The sequence below is a fragment of the Stegostoma tigrinum genome, chromosome 6 (assembly GCF_030684315.1).
Source record: "Stegostoma tigrinum isolate sSteTig4 chromosome 6, sSteTig4.hap1, whole genome shotgun sequence".
Taxonomy (NCBI): domain Eukaryota; kingdom Metazoa; phylum Chordata; class Chondrichthyes; order Orectolobiformes; family Stegostomatidae; genus Stegostoma; species Stegostoma tigrinum.
In genome coordinates this window covers 69215958-69233616 of record NC_081359.1, presented here as the reverse complement: position 1 = coordinate 69233616, position 17659 = coordinate 69215958, and the positions used below count along the sequence as shown (strand labels likewise).

Genomic DNA, 17659 nt, shown 5'->3' with positions numbered 1-17659 from the left:
TGAATTGGGTTTCATCTTTTCAAATCAACACAACTGCATTGACAACTTAAGAGAACAAAATTAAATAAGAGAACAAAATTAAACAAAATAATCCCACACGCAATACAGTACAAAATTAAGTGAAAAAATATTTCTAGAATATGGTTAAGAGATTACATAACCTACAATTGAAATTTATAGTAAAAGATCTTCTACTTTAAAAGCAATCTTCAATGGAATATTGTTGTGGTGGCAGTTACAGTACTGTACTTATACAATTACCTCTAATAACTATGCAAAACTCTGAATCTATGCATTTAGCTGACGTAGGCCAACAGCTCAATGGAAAAGAATCTATTCAAAAACAAAATCAATTAGAACAATGTGTTTACTTTTACTTTGAGAGAAAAGAAGTCAATAATGATCTATTTCAGGAAAGACGTGTTACAATAAATACAATGATGTTAGAAAACATAGAATGGAAAGGAAAGGACTGAAAATCACAGTCCTACATATACAGCACTCTGCTCAATTCAGGAGACCCATAGCTTGTTTATATCATTCATATGAAAAATGAATGAAAAGCAAAACACTGCATTCAACAAGTCATATCAGAGGGCTGATAACTGGACAAAGTATACTTCACTAACAAGATCATTATTTGGACAGAGTACCAATGTGTTTACAGCTGCAAAAGATGTGAAGTATAATATATGATAATACTTTATCAGTATTTACAGCAGATATTTGCACTACACTAGTCTAATTGTTCAGTATCAACCACTTGGAGATTTCAGAAAAACCTGTAGTGGTTACCACTGTGGAGGCTTGATTTATCACCATCTATTTAGAAAAATATTAAGTGAAAATTTCAGTGCTGATTTTACGTTTGCCTGTTTGTGCAGATGCTTTAAAGTATATAATAAATATTCTGAATTTAACAGATAACAAGAACATGCAACCTTCCACATACTTGTTAGAAAATACTATAAATAGAATGAACATGTCTGGGATTTAAGACATCAACAAAAATGAGGCAACATTACAAGTGAGGGATAATGGGAACTGCAGATGCTGGAGAATCCAAGATAACAAAGTGTGGAGCTGGATGAACACAACAGGCCAAGCAGCATCTCAGGAGCACAAAAGCTGACGTTTCGGGCCTAGACCCTTCATCAGAGAGCTCTCAATATTCCATTGAAGATTGATTTTAAAATAGAAGATCTTTTACTATAAATTTCAATTGTAGGTTATGTAATTTCTTAACCATATTCTAGAAATATTTTTTCACTTAATTTTGTACTGTATTGCGTGTAGGATTATTTTGTTTAATTTTGTTCTCTTATTTAATTTTGTTCTCTTAAGTTGTCAATGCAGTTGTGTTGATTTGAAAAGATGAAACCCAATTCATTGAGTATGTTTTCAGGCTATTAATCAAAGAACAAAACGGTAAGCCTGAGGATTTGAAGCATTTTAGAATTCAGCAAACAAGTAGCAAACAAAAGCTGACGTTTTGGGCCTAGACCCTTCATCAGAGAGCTCTCTGATGAAGGGTCTAGGCCCGAAACGTCAGCTTTTGTGCTCCTGAGATGCTGCTTGGCCTGCTGTGTTCATCCAGCTCCACACTTTGTTATCTCAACATTACAAGAGACTTTGGTTTTTATAAATTACACTGTGTTGACTAATTTGAGAAATATTGGCCCAGAAAGATCATGTAACTGGTCCACAAATGGTGCCAGCTGGATTTGCTCAATTTCCAGATTAACGTCCATGATACTTTTCACTGTCAAGCTTCTAGAGGTTTGTGTTATAAATATTGTAGCACCCTCTACAGGACATTTCAGATCTCAGTGAACAAAGCTCTCAACTGCGCATCTCCTTAACCAATCAGATCGAAGGACTGTGAAATAAATAGAACTACCTGAACAAGGAAGGATCATTGTGAATGGTATTTCACATTGAAATTAGGTATGGAAAGATAAGATTGGCTTGAGGATAAAGAAGAATGTTAAAGAAAATGTTTTTAAAAACTCCAATAATTAAAACCTGAAAAAGCTAGACACACATAACATTCAGTGCCCAACATGTTTATTAGCAGCAATAAATGATGATTGCATTGTTAGCAGGGTACTTAACATTAAAATGAGAACTTAACCAGGTGGCAGTCAAGATACGGGAATTCTTTCCTTCAAAAAATAAAGAAGGTTATATCTTATTAGTCATCAGGTGTAAACTGTGAAGTGAATTTTGTTTTGGTAAGTCATGTGCATGCAAAGTTGCCTATCTGTAGAAATACAAGAGATTGAAAGTGGCCTGCAAATCTGGTGTGGAATGGGCAATGACAAAACTCCACAATGTACGACTCTGGGGCAGTTCAATTTTGGCATGGAGGCAACTGTTCCAGCTAGGTTGTACTTAAGGCTGACACCAGAAAGCATTTAATCTTGGCAAGGTGAATATCTACGAGAAAGCAAATAGTAATAAAAGCTTCACAAGGATTGAGTGGCTGATTCTCTATCAACATTATTTTGGAGAGATACATATGAATGGGTAATTTGGTGATCATTAGATCAAACATGTTTTTTCCCAAGGCAGGGATCTCTTTCCATCTGCAGATATATCTGGCAGGACTTGGCCAATTTGACCAGTACTGAGCCGTTCCTGGTGATGGACATTGAGCCGTCCCCACCGAGAATGCTTTCTGTGTCTTTGTTACTCTTGGTGCTACTTCTAAGTAGTGTTCAAAATTGACAACCACTAGTTCAACCGTTCAGGGACAAGTGTATGTATTGATCAGCAGGTAAACATTTGAGAGAGACAGAGAGAGAGAGAGACCTGGTGGTGAGTTTAAACTGAAGCTCACCATGCCTAAGGCATGGGGCAATGTCAAGAAGGTGGGACTTTTCAACCTATTGCTGAAGAAGGAGCAGAGCTAGAAAGCTAGTATTTTCAAATAAACCTATTGGTCTATAACCGGGTGTCATGTGACTTTTGACAGTCAATTTAAGTATAATGTAAGCAAGCTTCAACTTGGCTGAGCAGTGCCACCCTGAAGTGTGGCAAAGGCTCTCCAGTGTGGAAGGCTTTTTGGCTCATGAGATGGTAAATGAAAAACAGACTGTGGAAATGGAACTCCGGTCAATGTGCTGCTACATCTCTTATCTTGTCCCCATAGTAAAGGTTGTATTTGACACCTCCTGACCCAGGTGTCCATGGGGGTACAAAATCAGCACCCTCTTCTCATGTTTTATAAAGTGGTGTCCCTTATTCAAGTCTGTTTGTTGTATCCTGGTTCTGATTAGTGCAAGATGAATGTTTCAATTTCTTGTCTCTTTTTATCAGAGATTATATTCTGTGCTATTTTGTGCATTGCAGCAAGCCACAATCATTCTGTGCCAAATGCAGCTTGCTGGCACATACTGAAAGGTGCCCCCAGATCAATTCATTCACCCAAATTACGCATTCAACATCCCAATGGCTTGCTTAATAGCCACTCCTGTACTCGTGTAACTTCCATTGTACTTTTCCTGGGACAGTCTCCTGATAGTTCTCACCAGTTATGTCCTTTGAAGGTAATCCTCAAAAGTAAGGACTTGCATTCATTATGAATAGTCATCATGACAGCTTGCACCAAATCTTGCATAAGGGCACATATCTTGTTCTTATGTGAAACGAGCAAGTTTTTTTTGTGACTACCACTGATCTGTCTCCCACAGACTGACTGCTCACTTCAGCCTACTTTTTAAATTGATGATTGCTACTCTGCATTGTTTAACTGTCAAATCAAGTAAGACTCAAAAATAAATTGTCAGCTGATTTGCTTTCATTTCCTTCAACTCTGCATGTGCTAATTAAAAAGTTTTAGTACTATTCACATCTCTAAGAATATCAAAGGAGTTCACAAATTAAATGTGTAAAGCACCACAATATACATTTGACGAAGCTTTGGCCATGCATGTTTACTGCTTAGAGTGCCATCTCATGGAATCCCCTGATCCTTACATTAGCAACAAATGTTTAAACTTGGTAAAAAAAATCCCCTGACAGAAATTCAAACTTTGAGGTTCTAAACTTTTGGCATTACGCTATAAAGTTCTGCAAAGCATTTAATAATGAATTTGAAAAGAACTTTAAGGGAGTTAATTTATTTTCAACTTGCTACAACCATGACTGGTTTGTGATACGGATTGACACTAAAAGGGCATGTTCAATTCCAACAATGGCTGAAATAACCAAAAAAGTCCCACCTTCTTGACATCGCCCCATGCCTTTGGCACGGTGAGCTTCAGTTTAAACTCACCACCCACTGTCTCTCTCTCTCTATCTCTATCATGCAGCATTTATTGCCCACCCCTAAGTGCGCAGAGAGTAGTTCAGTGTCAACCACATTGCTGTGGGTCTGGAGTCACATGTAGGCCAGACTAGGTAAGGATGGCAGTTTCCTTCCCTAAAGGACATTAGTGAACCAGATGGGTTTTTCCTACAGTTGATAATGGATTCATGGTCATTGTTTTTGGCATGGATCTCTAACTCGTCATTGTCTACAGGAATAGTGCCAGACGACTGGTTCCCCTGTTCAAGAAGGGGAGTAGAGACAACCCTGGTAATTATAGACCAGTGAGCCTTACCTCAGTTGTCGGTAAAGTGTTGGAAAAGGTTATAAGAGATTGGATTTATAATCATCTAGAAAAGAATAAATTGATTAGGGATAGTCAGCACGGTTTTGTGAAGGGAAGGTTGTGCCTCACAAACTTTATTGAGTTCTTTGAGAAGGTGACCAAACAGGTTGATCAGAGTAAACCAGTTGATGTTGTGTATATGGATTTCAGCAAGGCGTTCGATAAGGTTCCCCACAGTAGGCTATTGTACAAAATGCGGAGGAATGGAATTGTGGGAGATATAGCAGTTTGGATCAGAAACTGGCTAGCTGAAAGAAGACAGAGGGTGGTAGTTGATGGGAAATGTTCATCCTGGAGACCAGTTACTAGTGGTGTACTGCAAGGGTCGGTGTTGGGTCCACTGCCGTTTGTCATTTTCATAAATGACCTGGATGAGGGCGTAGAAGGACGGGTTAGTAAATTTGCAGACGACACTAAGGTCGGTGGAGTTGTGGATAGTGATGAAGGATGCTGTAGGTTGCAGAGAGACATAGATAAGCTGCAGAGCTGGGCTGAGAGGTGGCAGATGGAGTTTAATGCAGACAAGTGTGAGGTGATGCGCTTTGGTAGGAGTAACCGGAAGGCAAAGTACTGGGCTATTGGTAAGATTCTTGGAAGTGTAGATGAGCAGAGAGACCTCGGTGTCCACATACACAGATCCTTGAAAGTTGCCACCCAGGTTGACAGGGCTGTTAAGAAGGCATACAGTGTTTTAGCTTTTATTAATAGAGGGATTGAGTTCCGGAACCAAGAGGTTATGCTGCAGCTGTACAAAACTCTGGTGCGGCCACACTTGGAGTATTGCGTACAGTTCTGGTCACCGCATTTTAAGAAGGATGTGCAAGCTTTGGAAAGGGTGCAGAGGAGATTTACTAGGATGTTGCCTGGTACAGAGGGAAGGTCTTACGAGGAAAGGCTGAGGGACTTGAGGCTGTTTTCATTAGAGAGAAGAAGGTTGAGAGGTGACTTAATTGAAACATAAAATAATCAGAGGGTTAGATAGGGTGGATAGGGAGAGCCTTTTTCCTAGGATGGTGATGGCGAGCACGAGGGGGCATAGCTTTAAATTGAGGGGTGAAAGATATAGGACAGATGTCAGAGGTAGTTTCTTTACTCAGAGAGTAGTAAGGGAATGGAATGCTTTGCCTGCAACAGTAGTAGATTCGCCAACTTTAGGTACATTTAAGTCATCATTGGATAAGCATATGGACGTGCATGTAATAGTGTAGGTTAGATGGGCTTGAGAACAGTATGACAGGTCGGCACAACATCGAGGGCCGAAGGGCCTGTACTGTGCTGTAATGTTCTATGTTCTATGTTAAGATTCTAAATTCCAGATATTTGTTGAATTCAAATTCCATCATCTGCCATGGCAGGTAACAATCCGGTCCCCAGAACATTACCTGGGTCTCTGGCTTAACAGTCCAGCGATAATACCACTAGGCCAACGCCTCCCCGTCACTCAGGCAACGGCTGGAAATCAAGGTACTATGAAGTCTAATTGATACTTCTCCAATATACAACATTCAGGCTGGTTATAATTGCATCCCCCTGAACGTTTTGCGACCTCTTTAACTATGGCTCCCACTCTTGTCTGTAGCAGATAGCTGCTGTTTAATTTAGTTTGGCTAGTTTTCTCTCAGGCCCAATTTTTCTGGCTGTGGGCCAATTTACAATGTCTAATTTTGGGGTGTACTTGTTTGACCACAGTCCCTCCTGTTAATCCCCTGAAGCGTCTCACAAAACTGGGATCACAGTCTCAGACAATGGTCTCGTACAGCCATGTATCAAGTACCAGACAATTGGCCTAACTCCTAGTATCTGAGTTCCCCATTGTACATAGACAGCAATACCCTATACGCTATGTTTCTTCCGCATATCACTAAGTTTAATAGTACTATTTACAAATAATTCAATACATAGATTGAAATTAGTCATTATTCACATGCACTGGCTCGCTCTCAAGCCTCTTTTGCGATTATCTGCAGTCCACAGAATAAAATTCAGAGCAAGCAACAATGTACATACTTCTTTTGCAACACAGTCTGGGCTAGTTATTTTCTTGGCTTCTGCTGTAGGAGCATAGAATCCATTGTAGCTTCTGGATGAGGTCCTTCTCCCATGATGAATTTAACCATTAGAATGGTGAGGTAGATCAAAGTAAACAGGATGAATGGCACAGCCAAATATGATAGGAGATGTAACCATGGGGTATCTGCATATTTGAGCCTTAGTCCCAGAAGTGATCATACCAATTAGACACTTTTGATTTCCCTGACACCCTTTTAAATTAGCTCTGCCTGCTAACTAATAGTAACAAATGCATATAGCCAATGATTCAAATACAGATAAGATTTCTAAAGTTGGGAAGGGCAGCTCAGTTCTGATTATATCTAACATCACCAGTACTAATTTGTGGTGTATGTTGTCTACAGGACTTTGCCTGTTTGTTTGAGAATGACCCCATTTTGTGGTCCTGGGGTAGTGCGTGAACATATGTGTACGGGTGCACTTCTGGCTAATTTTAGCCCATTTCTAGTTTCATGCAGGATATAGTTTACCTTATGACCCTCCTGGGCCACTGCTGCCTAATTTCTAGCCCTTTCTCCAGGCCGATAGCCAAACATCCCATTTCTGTACATTTTACAGAAAAAAAATTACCGGTCATCCTGGTGTCTGTGCTCAGCTAACAATAATCTGAGCTCCCATTTGTCTTTTGATGCAGAACCTGCTGGCTGTTACACCACACATCATGGATTTGTTGAGATGGATACACAAAACACCACATAAAAACTGAAGGAACTGTGGATGCTGTAAATCAGGAACAAAAACAGAAGTTGCTGGAAAAGCTCAGGAGGTCTGGCAGCATCTGTGAAGAAAAAAAATCAGAGTTAACATTTAGGGTCTGAGGAAGGATCACTGGACCTGAACTGTTAACTCTCATTGTTTCTTCACAGATGCTGCCAGACCTGCTGAGCTTTTCCAGCAACTTCTGTTTTTGTACACAAAACACCACACTTGCCTGTCTCTGGTGGCCCAAACTACTTCGAGCTATGTGTACTTTTGCCCAATTAGAATGCCTGACAATCCAATTGATGATGTAATCCAACAGGCTGTATGTTGTCATCCTGGAGAGGGAATTAAGGTGGCATCTGCTATTATCCTTGTATAATATCTGACCAAGTCTAAATACCTCCCAACCCTTCTGCACTTGTGAAGATTGTTTTCTAACTGTCTGACCTTGACAGCTCCTCCCAAAATTTGAATTTATCAAATTCTGCCAATTCCCCTTTTGTCAGTCAATTGCAATTATGTCAGGCCTCACCCCAGGATTAATATTTCTTAATCCAAAATGGGGCTCAGAAGCAGTCAATGCATTGGCACTGTCAGAGGTCCAGATGATTACAATTTAGATGAAGAGATAAATGAACAAAAAACAAACTAGCCTTTGATTTGAATATGATGAAGATGAGACAATGACAAATGGCCAAAGAATGAAAATGGCACAACTTCAGGCTACAACAGTAGTGATGAGCAAAGCATCAGGGTTGGAATGTAAGAGAAGGTATGTGCATGTTTGAGAGTGTGTTGGGGGGGGGGGGGGGGCGGGGAAGAGAGAGACAGCGAGAGCGAGAGCGAGAGAGAGAGCCTGCTGCATTGGGAGGACCCTGGCTGCCAGGGACATACCCCTACAGCACATCTTGGCAGTAGTGTTGGAATAACTGCCTTTATAAAGGGGTCATCTGTGTCTATGCTAGAGTGCCGCATCAGACATTTCCTTGGTTGGACTGTCCCTAACCATTTTTAGCCAACACAATCCTCTGATTTTGTCAGTCATGGTTCTACCCCTTGATGACCCCAAACATCGTGGTATTAATAATCACTTGATTTCAGTCCTGGACTAGTTCACATCCAGTCCATCTTTGAGAACAAGTTTGTCCTTCGTACTTAATTTGTCCTTCCGCATATGAGGCAGCGTTAGCTTCCTCCTGTATTTGGTTTAGCATGGCATCACTGCTCTAAACCTGTAACACATCTTTGACCTTGATTTATCTTACAGTAATGGTATCTATGTGCCCATGTGTATGGCTGACCCTGAAATGTGAAGGCAATTTTATTACCACCAGTGTCAGTGGTGGGGGATAGACCAATATCCAATACTAATTTTTGCCCATGGGGCTGGCGTCATCATGGTTTTGGGGCTAGTTGCTACTGTTGGTGCCATGATTGGGGCAGTTTAGGTCCCTGTAATTGATGGTGAGCTGCCAAGAGCTAACCAGCCCTATTAGCAAATTATTGACAGATGCTCGAGGGTGTAGGATTCCTTGCTTCAAAAATCTACGAATGACCTTGGCCATTTCGCCCTCTGCCTGCCTCGGGAAAATGTACTTGTGACTGTGTGCAGTCTGTCTATCACTAAAGTACTTCACTCTCTTTTTTTACTGCAGTTGGGTTTGTGAACGGCAAACACACTCTTCTCACGCACGAGAACGCCTGGAGGCCTGGCACTCAAACCAGAACTCCATTAGCAAATGTGTAGAGCTGGACATCATATACCAAGCACTAAGAAACAAATCCAGAAGTGATGTCACTCACGCCAACAAACCAAGACAAATAAATAGCAAGCGAGACAGCGCACCAACACGACACCAGAGGTGCACTGATGATGTCACCTAGCATGGTGATGAAATGTTTGTGAACAAACTTACCAGATTTGCGAGCAAGTCAACAGCCGCATGTGCTCGGTGTCTCTATGGAGATTATCCAGCACTGCTGGGTGATGGCAAACTATGCCTCCCAGTTTAAATTTGAAAGGATTTATATGTCTGTTCCCTTCTGCAGGTGTCCACTTACACCGCTCAAAAGAATTTTCATACAGTTGAATCAGGGGTGCAAGGAATCACATGGGATTTCCTCCACTAAATTTGGCTGCATGATGCACCCCACCAAAGTGACTACTGCTTATCCAGTGGCATGGACCAGAGTCTTAAAACTGATTCCTCTAGTGGCACTAACTGCCCGAGTACCCTGCAGTTCCTTGCAACGTGGCCTGTGCACCCACATTTGTAGCATTTCTCTTGTGGTGGTAGCTGCTGCATGGGACCTCCCCGCTGACCCTTACATCTCACTTCGGGACCAAGGTGGATGGCTGTAATAATAATCTCTTTGTTTTGGTTGCCCCTTCATTCCTGTATCCAGGACTGGGTTTGGGGTTTGGACTGGCTGCGATTTTCCTTTGCCTAATTTAGAGTGCTATGAATCACTTTCTCCAAAGCCAAGCCTATCCACTTGATCGCCCATTGTTCTGTGCAGATGTTATCTGTGGGATCAAAACTTTTGCAGGCTTTCCTCACGGCTTCAGTGGTAAAGGAAACAAATATTTAGGTCCAATTTGCCCTGTTTTGTAATGTCAGTGTAGTCCAATCTGGGTTACCAAAGACTCCTGTGTCAAGCCGCCTAGCAAATGGCGTTGTGTGCTCTCCCTTTCACTTATTTCACACTTATTTAATCCCACCACAGGGTCTCTGATGTTGTACCCTACAAGAGTTCGGATTGCTGTTTTCATGGCCTGCAGCACCCCTCCTCCCACATGCTGAGGATTAGGTAAGGTAAGGTAAGGTTAGGTAAGATCATGGGGCTCAGGCACATTACTATTAATTTATTGCCCTTAACATCGTCAAGCCCATAGAGAACCCTTTCTTGATGGGTGCTGTCAAAATACAAAAGGGCTCAAATACCGGAATTTTTTTTTGCCATCTCCACCACTGTAAAGGAGGTTGTATGGGTAACTGAATTATTGTTCTGGCCATCTGACAGGTTGTGGTCAGTGGCTTCATCAAAGCAGATCAAGATCCTGGGGGAGTAAAAGGATCCTCTTCTTCTGGAAAGGGAGGTGGGGTTCCCAATCTTTGCTGCTCTTGGCATATCAATAGACATGTTCTTCCATTTCCTCCCAGTCTACCCCATAAATCGGTGTGCCCATCAGAATCTACTGTCCCAATTGTGCATATCATTCCCTTTTGCACCACAAGTTGGGACTTTATTCCCTGGCTGGCATTTTGAATGGTTTGCAGCATGGGCTCTGTTTTCTTCACCTGTCTGGCGCAGGATTCTGAGCACAACCTGCATGTTGTTTGCACCTCTCAGCCAGCTCGTCCACAATCTTTTGGGTTATGGCCCAATTGTTAACCACATGGTACGCTCTATAATTGAGGGTCTGAAACTGTCCCAAGCGTATTATGTTTGCCTCATTCCTCCGCTCCTACCCTACTGCTGACTCTTATTTTTTCCAGCTCCTTACTTAGCTTCACCTTCTCCCATTCTCTACCTTCCAGCTGCTCCATAGTTTTATCGAGGTTCACAGCATGCTTCACTTCAGCTTTCTATGCCACCTCCCAGCATTTTTATCCTCGGTCCTGGACCAGTTAAAAACTTAAAGAACTCTGGATTGCGTAAATCAGGAACAAAAACAGAGTTGCTGGAAAGCTCAGCGTGTCCAGCAGTATCTGTGGAAATAAAAAATTTAGAGTTAACATTTCGGATCCAGGGACCATTCCTCAAATTTTTACTCTGATTTTTCTTCACTGATGCTGCCAGGCCTGCTGAGCTTTTCCAGCAACTTCTGTTTTGTTCCTGGCCTGATATTTGCTCACTACAACTGTCAATCCATCTGGGCCACTTCTCATTTAGTTAAGTTCCAAGTACTTACTCTACTCTGGGCACTGTGCCATTTCTCCTAGTGTTTCCTTAACTTAATGCTCACTTGCTCTCTCTCGTTGGCCTTTGACCCTATATTAGCTGCTTTTTTGCTTCTCTGAAACACTAACTCTCTGAATCTTTTCACTATCTCTTACTTGATGGGTCCCTTGACTCTCTAGCTTCTCTGCATCTTTACGGGTCCCTGACTCCAGTATCAGGCTTCTCACCACCTTGTGTCTCCTCTGACTCTGTAATCAGTTTCCTATCCTCTGTATTCTGCAGGTCCTTGACCCTGCACTAGCCAAAGCTGGATATCCTTTTCCATGGGTACCAGACCTTTTCACCCAGACCTGGCAGTTTGTACCCCTCACATGACAAGCAATTGTTCAGAAACTTTCATCCTCTTTTACCCACTTGAATCCTGGCTGTTGCAGGGGACAGCTGCCCTCTTAATTCAGGTTCAGGCTGAATGTCCAGGAGTTCAAGGTTGGTGGGGTTCAACTTGGAGGTTATACGAATACTTTAATCCAACAGCCAAAGGGACACCAATGTTGTCTGTGCTTTGAACACTTTGACAAGTTTAAATACTAAAACTACTTTACTAAAGTGACTCAGACAAAAGGACACAGAATTCAAATTGCCTTTCAATGGGATTTTATTAACATAACTTTTCTTATTATAAACACAAAGTGAACATTTCCCACATTCCCACAATATTTACTCTCTACCTAGCTCGATCCATCTGAGAAAAGATAATACCCACAATGATTCACGTGGGCTGCTGGAATCTCATTCCGCTCTGACACAGGGCTGGCTCCCTTTCACGAACATGAACCTTTCAGGTCAGGGCAGATTTTCTCCTGCTGCAGGTCTTTTGCCACAAATTTTGTTTTGAGTTTTTGCTGAGGGGTGGCTTCTAGGTGTGTGATTTTACGTATGGTCTCAGGGCTCTCTGCTTCTTCTTGGAAAATAGGCCTTAACGATCCTGAGCCACCAACATACTCTTCCACCTGGCTGAGCTTATCCTCACTCTGATCAACTTCTCTTAACTCCTCTCACTTTCTTCAGGTCAAAGGTGTGGCCGTAGGTAATCGCATGGGCTCTAGTTATGCCTGTCTCTTTGTGGGATACTTGGTATATTCCTTGTTGCAGTCCTCTTCCTGCACCCACCCACAATGCCTTCTCCTGTATATCAATGACATCACTGATGCTGCTTCCCTCTCTCATTCAGAATTGGAAAGTTTATCGATTCGTTTCCAATTTCCACCCTGCTCGCACCTTCACATAGTCCAATTTCTGATTCCTTTTTTTCCCTTCCTTGACATTTCTGTTTGTTACTTAGGGATGGGTCGGCTACCAATACCCACTAAGAACGAGTCAAAACCCACAGTTACCTTGACTATACACGCTCACACTGCTTTCTGTAAAAACTCTATTCCAATAAACCAATTCCTCTGTCTCCGTCACATCTATTCTGATGATGCCAACTTCAACAAAAGGGCCTCTGAAATCTCCACCTTCCACTTCAACTGAGGATTCCCCCGCACCAGGAATCAGCCCTCAGCCAGGTCTGACCCATCTCCTGCACTTTCGCCCTCACCCACTTTCTTCCCTCCCACAACAGCAGCAGAGTCCCCCTTATTCTCACTTATCACCCCACCAGCATCCACTCCCAGAGGGTCATTAGCTTTAAAGCATCGCTTTACCTGCACTTCATTCAATCTAGTCTATTGTAACCGCTGCTCACAATTGGGGAAATGAAGCGCAGACTAGGTGACAACTTCACAGAACACCTATGTTCTGTACACAAAAATAAAGACCTGAGCTTCCAGGTGCCTGCCACTTCAGCACAACACAGTGTTCCCTGGCCAACATCTTCATCTCAGGTTTGCTGCATGCTACAGCGAAGGTCAGCATAAGCTGGAAGAACAGCACAATTTCTGCTTGGGAACTCTGCAGCCTTCTGGACTTAATATCAAGTTCAGTAATTTTAGTCATTGAGGCCATGCCCTTACCCTAAACCCCCACATCAGCTCTTGACATCACATGGACTTCTCCCACACAAAAATCATTTGTCAACAACTAATACTCCCCATTAGTACCTATGCATTCCCCCAGACTGACCTTTAACTATTCCTCTGTCAATTCAACTGCTTTTTCTCTCTTAGGTCTCTATCTCTACCCACTACTTACTCCTTCCCCCTCCCCCGCCTCATCTTTAGTGTATATACCACTTTCTCCTAGCTATTGTCAGTTCTGAAGATGGAACACTGGACCTGAAATGTCAACTCTGATTTCTCTCCATAGATGCTGCCAAACCAGCAATTTCTGTTTTTGTTTGTGTGAGAGATGTTATGCCCTCTCCCCCGACCTTTCAGAATGTGCTGTGGCCTTTGGCCCAAGGGACCATGAATGGGTTTAAAGTACCCAATGGAGTCAAGCAACTCCCTTTGCTGTTGTCAACTCCAGGGAGGCGTAAAGTGCATATACTCAGGCAAGGGCTGGAGGTCAAGGTGCTGGAAAGTCTGATGAATACTTCTCCAATACACAAACCTTGGACTGGTTGTAACTGGTGATCTCAGACTTTTGTGACTTCTGTGACCTCGGTATTCACTGTTGTTTGTAGCTGATAGCTGCTGCTGCTTAATTTAGTTTGGCCAATTTTCTGACAGGCTCGCTTTCTCTATCTGTGGGTCAATTTAGAATGTCCGAGTGCAGTTGCTTGAGCAGAAGACATTCTGACATCACAAACGTAAATGACCTCTTAGTCTTGTACATACAGTAGTTAATTTTTAATGTCAAAAAGGTTAGATATTAATACTCATCTCACTGTTACAAGGGGATTTACACTTGCACTTCCTAGCACAAACTATCTGCAGTGGATTTACTTTATGTTTAACAATGTAAATACAGCAACTGCAGGACAGTCAATGACAGTCAACTGTGAGACAGAGAGCAAGATTCAGTTTTGTGAGGCGAGTGGAAAATACATAGAACATAGAACATTACAGCACAGTACAGGCCCTTCGGCCCTCAATGTTGTGCCGACCTGTCATACCGATCTCAAGCCCATCTAACCTATACTATTCTATGTATGTCCATATGCTTATCCAAGGACGACTTACAGCCTTGGATATCAGCAATTAGCCCTGTATCAGTCCCGCACTTGCTATGCTTCTACATTTACATAAACATAATTAACATGTTATTTTGTTAGCAAAATCTGGCCTAACATTAAAAAAGTCCTTTAAAAATTGCCTGGGTCAAATACTTGTTTTTTTATTCACCCATAGGACATGGCATCACTAGTTCATCCAGTATTTATTGCCAGTCCCTAGTTGTCCTTGAGAAAGTGATGGTTAACTGCCTTCTTGAACTGCCGCAGTCCATGTCTGTTGGTAGACCACAATGCCCTTAGGGAGCAAATTCCAGCATTTTGACCCAGTGACAGTGAAGGAACGGTAATGTATTTCCCAATTAGGATGGCAAGTGGCTTGGAAGGGAACTTGTAGCTGGTGTTGTTCCCAAGATTCATTGCATTTTTCCTTCTAGCTTGTAGCAGTTGTGCTGTTGAGAAGGTACTAAGGATCTTTGGTGAATTTCTGCAGTGCATCTTATAGATGGTACACACTGCAGTTGACCATCGATGGACAGAGTGAATGTTTGTGGCTGTGGTGCCAATCAAGCTGGCTGTTTTGCCCAGGATACTGTCAAGCTTCCACTGAATCTCCATAGTTTAGGAACAGGCCATTCGGTTCAATGAGTCGATACTGACCCTCCAAACAGCATCCCATCCAGATACATCCCTCTATTCTATCCCTGCATTTCCACCAGCTAATGCACTTAACTTTTACATCCCTGAACACTTGGCCATGCTAAATTATCCAAACTTGGACTGTGGATGGAAACCTGAGTACCTGGTGGAAATCCATGCAGACATAGTGAGAATGTGCAAACTCAACACGGTCACCAGAGAGTGGAATCAAAGCGAGGTCCCTGGCACTGTCAGACAGCAGAGATAACCAGTGAGCCACCGTGCTGTCCACTTCTTCAGTATTTTTAGAGCTGCACTCATCCAGGCAAATAGGATGTTCCACTATTCAGCGGATAAACAGGACTGTATGTATGTGAATAAAATCTAAAATTTATTCTTCCATATTATATGCAGATCAAAAGTCAAATCTATTTAACAGTGTACCCTAAAGGTGGCCAAAAATATACCCCAAGATATAAAGGAAAAGAAGAGAGTCTTATGTGAGCGGAGACAATGATAAAACAGAAATGGTTATCCCAGAACGTTTGTTGCTTGCAGAGGATTTATTAAAGGGCCAAAGAATTTGAAAAATGTTTTGGTCTACAAATATATTGTGATACCCAGAATAACCTAAATTCTACATTAGAGAACAATTTCAACTTTCCTTACCTGGAAAATCAGTCTTCACAACATCTACACCAACCTGCAGATTAGGTTCAGCTGCCAGAACAGTGTAATCTCCATGATGAGAGATGTTGAAATTAAAATTTGGGATTGTGGTGAAGACTGGATTTGCCAGAAATGGCTTTCCTTTTGTCGTCCTTTGCAACTGTATTTCATTCCATGGAATCTTCAATCTTTCAGCAATTAACTTCCTGATTAGTAGACGGCCACCCTTTGTGGGCAAAATCGAAAAGAAACTAATGATGTGAAGGTGTTGGAGGGAGGAGCTCAAACAGTTCATGTGAAATTACAGCTTTTTAATTTTAAATCTGGAGACTACTGGGTTAGGGTTCCTACGTCAGCATTATAACATTAAATTAGAATTAGAACATTAGAAAGTTACAGTAAATCCAAGTTTTATGATATTTCAATATACAAGTTCAGAGCTTAGTCACTTGAGCCTATTCACATACGATCAATCCTCCCACTCAATATGATCATGGCTGATCCTTTACTCCAAATTCTTGCTTACCCTTGATAATGTTTCACCTATTGCTGATCAAGAATATAATTATATACTTAAAAATATTCAGGCTCTGCATCCATTGTCTTTTGAGAAAATGCATTCCAAAGACTCACCCGCTCCTGTGAGGAAAAAATTTGTCTTAAATGGGCAACTCTAATTTTGAAACTAATTCTCCCAAAAGCTGAAACATCTTCTTCACATTTACTTATCATAGTCTCTCAGACTCTAATGTGTTTCAAGCAAGTCACTTTTTATTTTTCTAAATTCAAGCAGACACAAGCAGAGTCTGTTTTTGGAAGAACAATTAGACAAGCAAGGCTTGTATCTGCTTGGGTTTATGAAAATAAGGGGTAATCTCATTTAAACAAACTTCCTCAGGGATCTTGGCAAATTGAATGCGGGGAGGATGTTTCTTCTTGTGCCACAATCAGATCATGAGTCTTTGGAAATCTGTTTCTCAGAAGACAGTAAAAGCAGTATCTTTTAATATTTATAAGATAGAGGTAGGCAGCTTCTTGATAAAGAAGGGGAGTTGGAGGGTTATCAGGGTTGGAAAGGAGTTGTGATCTTACAGAATGACAGAACAAGCTGGGAGGACTGAGTGAGCTACACTTATCCTTGATTTGGATGCCCATATGTACTGTAAATCAATCATCAATCACTTCCAGCGTGCAACTATTTCAATGGCAGATCTTACTGGAGGGCATGCAGGTTGGCTATTGGTCTGAAACCAATACATTACAGTGGACTTTCTAGAACCATCCCCTAATTGTGGCAGCTGTCCTTTGCTATCCTGAGACAGTTGTATGATATCGGGACGTTGCTCGTCTGGAGTTCATTCTCGAGTCTGGGCTTCTTCCTGTGCTACCTGTCCCTTCGAGCCGGATCCCCCTTTGCCTGAAGCGCTGTTGATCACCTATGAGCAGCACGTAGCTGCACATCTCTGCAGGTACTGCCCGAACACCAGTTACTCTATAAACGCTCCCACGCCAGTTTTTCTCAGCCCTTTCCCTTAAGCCAGTCACACTACGTCCACAGGAATCTCACCACCCCCACCCCAGCATCGTCTGGAGCAGGGTCGGCATTGCCCGCACACTTGCACCCAGCTCGTTACCATGGCGGCCTTGGCGTCTCTTGCAAAGACAAACGCGCCAATGCGCTCCCTCTCCTCGGCCTGCACACAGCGAGCCGCCAGTAACCACTCGTGACGAGTCGGTTGCCAAAAGCCACAGCCGAAAGCCCAGCGGAGCCCCTCCATCCTGTGGTTACTCTGGGCTGGCTTCCATGGCTTCGTCACCGCAGCAATCGGAGCTCGGGCCAGGTGTCAGGACACGACCCTGTAACCTCTGCACCGGAAGGAGGAAGGACCAATCAGATTGG

General features: G+C 42.3%; 1 protein-coding gene across 2 annotated transcripts in view; it reads right to left on the bottom strand.

Annotated features, from left to right (window-relative positions):
• The window catches only part of aasdhppt (aminoadipate-semialdehyde dehydrogenase-phosphopantetheinyl transferase), a 65055-nt gene extending 47446 nt beyond the window's left edge, over positions 1-17609 (bottom strand). For both annotated transcript variants that reach the window (XM_059646627.1, XM_059646628.1), the window contains exons 1-2: positions 17394-17609; positions 15760-15985 (exon numbers count right to left, since the gene is read on the bottom strand). In XM_059646627.1, coding sequence (XP_059502610.1) covers positions 15760-15985; positions 17394-17537 — 370 coding nt within the window. In that variant the 5' untranslated portion in view covers positions 17538-17609. The remainder of the gene's footprint in view (positions 1-15759; positions 15986-17393) is intronic.
• Between the last annotated feature and the right edge of the window lie 50 nt (positions 17610-17659).